Below are 10,446 nucleotides of genomic sequence, written 5' to 3'. Positions count from 1 at the left end.
GTCTGTATTATTCTATATTAGGTATTATGTAGCTGTTATTAACATTGGTTTATTTGTTGGTTTGGTTGAAGACAACAAACTCCAGCTTTTTTAATAATGTGTGTATATATATTTATGAACTACAGCTGACCGTTGAAGGTTGTAATAATTCAATGTGATCCTGCTGCTTATATTAGCGCAGCTAGCTCGGTGTGTGTGTGTGTGTGTGTGTGTGTGTGTGTGTGTTTGTGTGCGTGTGTGTGTGAGATGGGGGAGGAGTGGGTAGGGTACCAGTCCAGACCCCCCCCCCCCCATATCATCCATGTCCCACAGACATCAGTGGATGCTGTGAGTCACCAGCACACAGAGTGAAGATGAGGTGTCATCTAGCAGCCTGGATGTAAACATCACTCACTCATCATCGGCATTTCTGATCTCAGTTCCCTTTGTCTTCTGTGCACACACACACACACACACACACACACACACACACACACACACACACACACACACACACACACACACACACACACACACACAGAGTCAGTCGGCCATTGCCTCTGGGCTTGTTACTGAGGTCTTCAGTAGTATCACACTTCAAAGGGAAGGGAAATATTGACTGAATTGATTGATTGACTGAGGGGCAGTGGTCTTCTACGTTTTTCGGCCCAAGGACCCCTTAGCTGAGAGAGATTAAGCAGGGACCCCCCCACTAATACATATTGTATAAAACTGTGTCTTTTTGTGTGACTTTGACAGCACTGTCATCAGTGTATGTATGTTGGATTAATGTGTATTTTCAGACATTTAACCACTCGAACCGTCAATACTTCTTCCCTCTAGAGGTCTTATTTTTTTCCCCTCTACACCAAACCTCTTTGCCCAAAATAGCAGATCTACAAGCTCACACCGCCTCTCAGCGCGAGGCGTTGTGAGCTTGTAGATCTACTATTTTTGGCTAATGTTCCACTGAGAATAGGGATGCTAGGGTTCAAGTGGTAAAAAACATGATCCTATCATACAAAGATTTGGCGCCCCCCCTGTAGTAACTCTGAGGACCCCCTGTTGAAGACCCCTGCCCCCTAGGCTGATTGTGTTGTTTGTTTTCCACTTCAGGTGAAAAAACTAAAGCAGATTAAAACCATGGCAGACTAGTAGTAAACAACAACACAGCTGCACCAAACAACAAATTAACAATGAGTGTGTTAGATTTTCATAGGCGTGTGTCCAGAGCCAAGGGCCAATGTGCAAGCATGATACTGATGACAGGCAATATTGACACACCTAAAAAAATCTAACACACCCATTATTAAATTGATTAGCTGCAACTGTGTTGTTATATCACTGTGTATGTACCATAAGGTCAGTGTTTGTTTTAACATCAGCCTAGGATGTTGTGCCCCTTTTAATGTGCAAGCATAGCCAGTGGTTCTCAAACATTTTCATATCAAGGACCCCCAAATTAATATGTATTTGGCCGCGAACCCCCCCATCTGAAAAGATTTTACGTACAAGAATGTTGGATATTGACCGATGCTTTAGACAAGACCACTGGTTCTCACAGTGGGGGGTGCCCAGCTAAATGTTTCCAAAAAATATTCCACATTTTGTTTTGAAAATAGCAGATCTACAAGCTGTGAGCTTGCCCGTGTATAAGGGTGGTATTTAGCCGAGGAGGACCCCCTTGGAACCCCCTCAAGGACCCCTGGTTACCCCTCCACTTTGAGAACCACTGAGCAGAGCAACATAACGGTGGACTGTAGGTCAATAAAAGGCTGTGTGTTCTACATAGACTGTAAAATCCTTATTTAGTTATTTGAGGATTTTTGGTGTTTTGGTCTTGTGTGTGATGTGATGTAGTCCAGCGGTTCTCAAACATTTTCATGCCAAAGTCTGAGTCAAATGCCCCCAAATTGATGCTGGTTACTGCAATAGGCAGCGGACTCCCATTTGAAAAGATTTAGTGCCAGGGACTCCTATCATTTAGTTCATACTGGGGCCACATGCCCAGGGGCCACATGCGGCCCCCACATATCAACCGCAGGTTGATATCGGAATACTGATATATTATTGATTTCAGCTGTTACAATTCCAAACATGCAAACATGACCCGCTTTAATTACTTCAGTCTATATTAGTAGCTTAATGACTAGTATTAAAATTCCATTGTCTTTTTTACGTCCAATATATTTGTATTTAAGTTTAAGTTAACGTATAACTAAATGCATTTGAAATTAAATTAAAATGTTACTTTTCATGATTCCATTTCAAAAATAGCAAACAAAAGTTCTGGATTCCAATTAAAAAATAGCAAAAATAGCCAATCTACAAGCTCTAAACGTGTCGCAGTGCGACGTGTTTTGAGCTTGGAGTGAGTGTGGAAATATAGTGGCCCTCTCCATCATCAAAGTTGCCCACCCCTGATTTAGTTGCTAGATTTAGTGCGTAATTTTAAAACTGCCTAAATGTCTACATTGTACTGTAATGTCAGCCTTATGCACCTTTTAATATCCCTGAATAGCCCTATGACCTGAATAGTCATACTTTAGTCATACAGTGTATTACAGTGACATGATAGTGAAATTAAACTGTTGCTGATGTGGTCAGGTTAAGTGACAGCACTGGAGAATATTGACTCAGCTGTGTGCCTCAGTTGTGTCAACATTAGAGTTGTTTACGATACACCGATACCAGTATCGCAAAAAAGCTGCCGATACTGCCTAAAATGCAGGTATCGGTATCGCTGCTAAGGCACAGCTCTTAAGACATAGCTTCCACCAAGACTACATCTGCGAGACTGGATCTTAAAGACTTTAAACCAGTTCTAAACTTCTACCAGGAGAGAGATCACTGTCCTCTGTACCAACCCGGGTGTTTGGCCTTACAACCCAGACATGCACGTGTTTACCCTCTGATACTATGCCACCTTGAACGCCACTGCAGCGTGTCTGAGCTTAGACTCTTATAACCAGCAGAAGCTTGGTATTTTTCAGGCTACACGTCTCTCTCTCCCAAATAATCCAGGTGGAGATTGACCAATGCTTAGACAAGAGACCACAGGTTCTCACAGTGGGGGGTGCCCAGCGAAATGATTCCTAGTTGGGAAGGAACCAAGTGGACCCTAAATGGGTCTGTAACTCTCAGAGTTATAGGGCTCCACAGGGGTTGACACTAAGGTCTCAGAGGAACTTGCCTGTCGTGCAAGTACGGGTCGTTTTCTACTTGCCCACAGGTCTTGCCCACAAAAGTAAATCGTCCATTATAAAATGATAGGTACAATCTTTAATTACGGTTCAATTTAACGCTTATTTTTGTACTTTCTAGCTTTGACCGTTCACTAGCACTATATTATACGGTACTAGGATGGCACTGCTGTTTTCTGACATAAGGAAGGCTTTATATGCTGCTTGCGGCATTCTTGTATTTTCACACGTCAGTTAGGGACTAGGGAACCGCAGCACTGTACTGCAGTGGTTCTCAAACTTTTTCATGTCAAGGACCCCCAAATGGACACTTATTAGCCCGTGGACGCCCCATTTGAAAAGATATGCCAGGGACCCTCATAAGAGAAGATTTTTTATGGCTCTAGCAGTGATTCTCAACCATTTTGATTTCAAGGACCCCCAGTTTGACATGCATTAGGCTACCCCCATTTAATGACATTTCTATCTCTTGGACCCCAATTTATATTTTAAAATCAATGTTAATTTAACTAACCAATGTTAATTTAACTAATTTAACCAAATGGAACCAAATGGACCCTAACAGGTCCATTTGGTTCCATTTGTACACTCAAAGTTACAGACCCATAAGGGTCCATTTGGTTCCTAATCTATCATTTAGCTGGGGACCCCCTGGAACTCCCTCAAGGACCCCTGGGGGTCCCCGGACCCCACTTTGAGAACCAATGCTCTACTGCTTACATCCTCTTTATCTGTGTGTGTGTGCGTGTGTGTGTGTGTGTGTGTGTGTGTGTGTGTGTGTGTGTGTGTCTCCTCTAGTCGAAGATGAACGGTCTGTCCATCCGAGAGCTGTGCTGCCTCTTCTGCTGCCCCCCGTGCCCCAGCCGCATCGCGGCCAAGCTGGCCTTCCTCCCTCCGGAGCCCACCTACGCCCTGCTGCCCGACACGGACGCTGGCGCCGGAGGGACCGGGACCACCGGAGCAGGAGCCACCACCACCACCTCCTCCTCCACTACCACCAACACCAACACCACCACCGGGGGCAGCACCACCACCACCAGCTCCGGGGCCAGTGTGCCCGGTGCTCTGGGAGCACCGGGGCTGCGCTCCCGGCTGGGCGGTGGAGGAGGAGCAGCAGCAGGAGGAGCTGGTGGTGGTAGCGGAGCTGGAGCTGCAGGAGACAGGGGAGGTGGAGGAGGAGGAGGTGGTGGTACGGGTGTGCCAGAGGGGGGCCGGTGGAAGCTGCACCTGACGGAGAGGGCGGAGTTCCAGTACTCTCAGAGGGAGCTGGACGTGACCGACGTGTTCCTGACGCGGTCCAGCCGGGGGAACCGGGTGGGCTGCATGTACATCCGCTGTGCCCCCAACGCCAGGTGAGACGCACTGCCAACTAAGCAGTGTTGATTTTGACTGCAAATTTTGATTCATAGTCTCTTTTTAGTCATCTGAAATGTTTTAGTTTTAGTCTAGTTTTAGTCACCTAAATATCATAAGATTTTAGTCGACTAAATCTACAGTTGATTTAGTCGACTAAAATGTATGTTGGCGGTGCCTTGATGGCGTCGTAATGGCAGATTGCATGTTGAAAATAGCCGATCTACAAGCGCACAACGCGCCGCAGTGCGACGCGTTGTGAGCTTGTAGATATGCTATTTTCAGAGCACAACACCCGAGTGCAACCAAACATAAAATTACTTGTCTTTTAGTTCTACTGGATCTGAACTGGATCTCTTCTCCACTAGTCCCACATTTTGGTCTAGTTTTTATTTGTTGACGAAATTGTAAATGTATTTAGTTTTAGTCATCGTAGCTTAGTTTTTTATTTTTCGTCAGTGAAAAAAGGTAGCCGACGAACATTTTTGCGAACGCAGCGGAAGGAGGCGCGCCAAAGGCCTCTGAGAGAAATATAGCAGCCAGCTACAGTCAAAAATAACACATCTAAAAGCATCTACATGAGTTCATCTATTGGGATATCTAAGAATTCCATGTCATTCATTTGTGCATATTTCAGGCCGGATGGCAAGTTGAAAACGCCTTAGTTTGAGGACAGTTTGAGATTTCTTCTTGCTAGCTACCTATGCTGTAACATGGGATTCCAAATCCGCTGCGTTCGCTTCCCGCGTTCACGCGTCTTACTTGTTTGTCATAGTTTTAGTCGACGAAAGCAGAGGTTAGAGTGTCTGCCCTGAGATTAGGCGGTCGGGGTTCAATCCCTGGCCGAGTCATTCTAAAGAATATAAAAATGGGACCCAATGCCTCCCTCATTGGCACTCAGCATCAAGGGTTGGATTCGGGGTAAGTCTCTGTGACATACTAGTGTCACGTACAGGGGGTGTATTTGTACATCAAGCTGCCTCACACGACAGAAACTGAAGATAGGCTCCTGTCCTATGGGCTACTTTACTTAGCCCCCACCAGCACCATAACACATTAACTATTAGTGCTCACTTCCACTGTTTGTTTGTTTGACCTGGCTTGGCCTTGATGATCTTAATGCTCCACTCCTGCTTGGAAGAGGTTTTACACAGGCCAAACATTTATAGCATCCATCATGTATTTCCCAGAATATATTTGATCGATACCGCTCCATCCATAGTCCTATAAATAAATGCTGTTACTTAACACCATTGTGTACTGACGGACGTCAATGTCGACATAAACAATTATGTCATGATGATGACTTCCAATCTGAAGTCCAATCTCCCAACAGCTGACTTAAAGGTGTAGTGGGCAGTTTTGGAGGTTTTAGCATCAGGTAGAATTTGAAAGTGAAATTGGCTGCTGTCGCTATGTTTATTGATACTGTCCGGATTAAACCATGTTACCACCCAGGCTCCAGTATTACTATAAAACTAGAGGTATAATGTTACAAGATAATTCATCTGGATGCTGCAGATATTTACACCACTTGTAGCGATGAGACATTGGAGGGAATGACATTTGATCTTTTATCGCAAAAAAAAACTAAACACTTGATGTTGTGAATTTACATTATCTGGATAATTGTGATATTAAGAGTCCCCTCTGAGCTGTGGGCTCATTCTCACACCTCTACCAGCCTGTCTAAAAGACAGAATAAAGTTAACATTCTGACATTGTTGCACTTTGGTTTAGCTCATCTCAATCAATAAGTAATAATAATAATACACTTTATTTGTATAGCACCTTTCATGACATGACATGTAGCTCAAAGTGCTTTACAGAGCAAGAATACAATTACAACTAATTTAACAATAAAGCAAAAAAGAAAAGCAAAAGCATAAAACAACATTAAAATAATAGCAAAGGGCAGTGAATCAGGCAATACAGTGAGGACATGTACAACAACACAGAGATTTAAAAATCAACCAAAAAATCAGCTAAAAACAAGAGTGAAGAAATAGGTCTTGAGCTGTGCTTTAAAGATATACACAGAGGCTGCCTGTCTTAGGTGTAATGGGAGTTTATTCCACGCTGTCGGTCCGTAGAAGCAGAATGCTGCTTCACCGTGTTTTTTATATGTCATTGTAGGCACCTCTAGCAGGTCAGCACTTGAAGACATGAGGGGCCGGTTTGGAACATATCTCTCTAGGCAGTCATAGAGTGCATCTAGTTAACCATCAACCTACGTACAATAAACTTGAAATAAGAGTTGGGCAGTTTTTCCTGCCTGAGCTCCTCTTTGACCCTATAGTCTTGTGAGCCAGACAGGATAGTTGTCTGGCTAAGTGAGACTAGTTTGACCTCCTCCTGACCTCCCTCTCTTCTTCCAGGTTCACGGTGCTGTTCTCCCACGGCAACGCGGTGGACCTGGGTCAGATGAGCAGCTTCTACATCGGCCTGGGAACACGCATCAACTGTAACATCTTCTCCTACGACTACTCGGGCTACGGCGTGAGCACCGGAAAGCCCTCCGAGAAGAACCTCTATGCAGACATAGACGCTGCGTGGCACGCCCTGCGCTCTAGGTGAGCAGGACCCCCCAAACCCCCATTACTTGATGAAAGGTGCATACCTGCCAACCTGCACGCACTTTTGCGTACAAACTACGCAATTCTAGGTCTCGGTACGCAGGTACAAAATGCCCAATGACAACTATGCAAGTTCGGGGGATGGGCGAGTTATGTACAGTATCGCCATGGCAACACTACTTTTCCCCCAGACCAAATGGCATTTTTATTACATTTTTAACACAAGTTATTATAACATCTTGCCTCCATTAGTGTAAGACGTGAAATGTACTACATTTCTGGTGTGAAATTTCTATAACATAACTGTAAAGGGTCTCCCCTAAAAAGTGTGCGGCGATGGTACTCAATATTAAATCCCAAGGTTGGCAGGTCTGAAGGTGGCCTGTCTGTCTGTTTGTCTCTCTCTTTCTCTTTCTCTCTCTCTCTCTCTCTGAGAGAGACTGTAGCTGTTGTGTAAGGTTTAGCGCACAATGCATTTTAAGTGCCTTTTACTCTTTGTTTGGAATTGTTGACAATAACGTTGAACCATGAACCTCTGTATTTTCTCTATTTCTGTCTGCTTCTCTGTTTCTCTCTGTGTCTCTATATATGTCTATCTGTGTCTCTGTTTCTCTCTGTGTCTCTATATATGTCTGTCTATCTGTTTCTGTCTCTCTGTCACTCTCCCTCTGACTCTCTCTCTCTTCTCTGTTTCATGCGTTTTCTGTGGTTTCAAAGCTCACAGTTACTAAGTGTGTGCGTGTGTGCGCGCGCCTGTGTGTGTGTGTGTGTGTGTGTGTGTGTGTGTGTGTGTGTGTGTGTGTTCCAGATACGGCATCAGCCCAGAGAACATCATCCTGTACGGGCAGAGCATCGGCACGGTGCCCACGGTGGACCTGGCGTCGCGGTTCGAGTGTGCTGCTGTGGTCCTCCACTCACCTCTGACCTCTGGGATGAGAGTGGCCTTCCCTGACACTAAGAAGACATACTGCTTTGACGCCTTCCCCAAGTAAGACACACACACACACACTAGTGTTGATTTTGACAGCAAATTTTGATTTAGTTTTAGTCATAGTCTTTTGAATCAAATTCCATTTAGTTTTAGTCATATTTTAGTGATCTGAAATGTTTTACTGTTAGTCTAGTTTTAATCGACAAAATATCATAAGATTTTAGTCGACTAAATCTACAGTTGATTTAGTCGACTAAAATCAATTTTGGCGGTGCCTTGATGGCGTCGTAATGAATTATTTTACACTTGGTTGCATGCTGAAAATAGCCGATCTACAAGCTCACAACGCGCCGCAGCGCGACGCGTTGTGAGCTTGTAGATTGGCTATTTTCAGCATGCAACACCTGAGCGCAACCAAGCATAAAATGACTTGTATTTTAGTTCTACTGGATCTCTTCTCCACTAGTCACTCACTAATATTTTAGTCTAGTTTTTATTTGTTGACAAAATCGTCAATAAATGTAGTCTTAGTTTTAGTCACCATAGCTTAGTTTTTAATTAGTTTTTGTCAGTGAAAAAAGGTAGACACACACAGACAGACCCTCTTATAGACAGCTAGACTTCTTCAGAGCCACGCTGTGGCTAAAACATTGCATTGGGGCTGGGAGGAAGGAAGCCATTTTGCAATACATGAATGCAAATACAGTTGTTCCCACTCTATTCTGTATGGAGTCTTTCATTCCTTTCACAAAACGTTGTGCTATAGCACTAAATTAGCATAGGTCTGTTACACAGATAATCCCACCTTAAATACGCTGGCTAAATTGTAGAATTGTGACAACTGGCCATCTCCCCGTTTCCGTCTGTGAGTCACAAACAACATCCAGTTCTTTTTCTCCCTTTTTAGTCCATGAGCCAGACAAGATTTCATTATTGAAATAGTGGGCAAAACCATCCCTATATTAAGTTGTTTATAAGTAAATAAATATATGATAACCTTTCCACAGGAGCAGCTTTTTCATATTTATCACACATTTTGTTATTTTTCCCATGTGTACATGACGGGTGAAAAAATGACTATCTTTTTTTTTGACAAATCTCTTTTATTGATTTTGAGCAACAACGTGTGAGTGATAATAATAACAGAAGAGGTCTGCATTTTTTTTGTACACAACATAGATGGCAAACATGATAAAAAAAAAAAAAAAACATAAAGATAAATATATACCGACAACAAACCAAGTGATAATATACAGTTATTAGGCATTAGGAAAATATGCCCGAATTTGAAACTTTCCAAAATCAACATTGGAACATTGGACAAAGCCAGAGTGAAAATTCTTATTTCATTTTGTTAAGTTGTTGGAGTCAAAGGTTTTTAACGAGGGAATATTCAATATCTCGCTCAATTTTGGGGCTCTGGCTCATGGACTAAATAACAAATTTGCAAATTTAAATATACAATTTCAGAAAACTTGTAATACGATAAATCATTGTCCTTTATGTAAGTAATCAACTGGGGAAGTTTCATTATGATAACAATTTTTTAAATATTGTCATGTTTTCACCTGTCATGTACGTATGGGGAAAATAACAAAATGTGATAAATATGAAAAAGCTGCTCCTGTGGAAAGGTTATCATATATTTATTTACTTACATTGACCCTATAAACAATTTAATATAGGTATGGTTTTGCCCACTCTTTCGATAATCATTGCTCATTTTTGGGGCTCTGGCTCATGGACTATTTGTCCAGGTCAGCAACTCTGGTCCAAATAGCAACTTATTTTTTCCAAGCTTTTTTTGTGTGGTCTTGTTTCATCAGGACGCATGCACAATCATTTCACATATGAAATTGTCTTACATTCCATCCTACGTTTAACTTGCTATATAACCCACTAATTGAACGGCTTCCTTCCTCCTTTCCTTCCTGTGTTTCTCCTCCAGCATAGAGAAGGTGTCGAAGATCCCCTCCCCGGTGCTGATCATCCACGGTACGGAGGACGAGGTCATTGACTTCTCCCACGGCCTGGCGCTGTTCGAGCGCTGCCCCAAGGCCGTGGAGCCCCTCTGGGTGGAGGGGGCGGGCCACAACGACATCGAGCTCTACAGCCAGTACCTGGAGAGGCTACGGCGCTTCATCAACCAGGACCTGGCGGCCCAACACACCTGAAAAAAAAAAAAACAACCCCACCCTGTATGGGTGGAAATGATGGCTCTTTCCGACTACCAAGAAGTTTTAAGCGAAACCACCGTCGTGCCATGAAAACATATTTCATAAGAGGCTATACGGCTCCTTTTCAGATTACGGTTCTCCAGAACCTTAATTATTTGGGGACCTTTTTGCTCAGGAGGTGGTGGTGGTACTAACTATATAACCCTGTGTTCTTCTGGGTAAACCCA

At 43.4% G+C, this 10,446-nt stretch overlaps 1 protein-coding gene across 2 annotated transcripts in view; it reads left to right on the top strand.

Moving 5' to 3' along the window:
• The window catches only part of LOC311044698 (alpha/beta hydrolase domain-containing protein 17A-like), an 11,334-nt gene extending 1,102 nt beyond the window's left edge, over positions 1 to 10,232 (top strand). The window contains exons 1-5 of one of the 2 annotated variants that reach the window (XM_084056443.1): positions 1,614 to 1,738; positions 3,981 to 4,534; positions 6,914 to 7,108; positions 7,920 to 8,099; positions 9,991 to 10,232. In XM_084056443.1, coding sequence (XP_083912569.1) covers positions 3,987 to 4,534; positions 6,914 to 7,108; positions 7,920 to 8,099; positions 9,991 to 10,216 — 1,149 coding nt within the window. In that variant the 5' untranslated portion in view covers positions 1,614 to 1,738; positions 3,981 to 3,986 and the 3' untranslated portion in view covers positions 10,217 to 10,232. Of the gene's footprint in view, positions 1 to 1,613; positions 1,739 to 3,980; positions 4,535 to 6,913; positions 7,109 to 7,919; positions 8,100 to 9,990 lie in introns of those variants that run through there. The other variant, XM_084056442.1, reaches the window with a different exon arrangement.
• The last annotated feature ends 214 nt before the right edge of the window (positions 10,233 to 10,446 follow it).

This window comes from Gymnoscopelus microlampas, assembly GCF_963454915.1.
Source record: "Gymnoscopelus microlampas genome assembly, chromosome: 5".
In the NCBI taxonomy this organism is placed as follows: Eukaryota; Metazoa; Chordata; class Actinopteri; order Myctophiformes; family Myctophidae; genus Gymnoscopelus; species Gymnoscopelus microlampas.
This window is presented reverse-complemented; position numbering and strand designations above follow the sequence as displayed.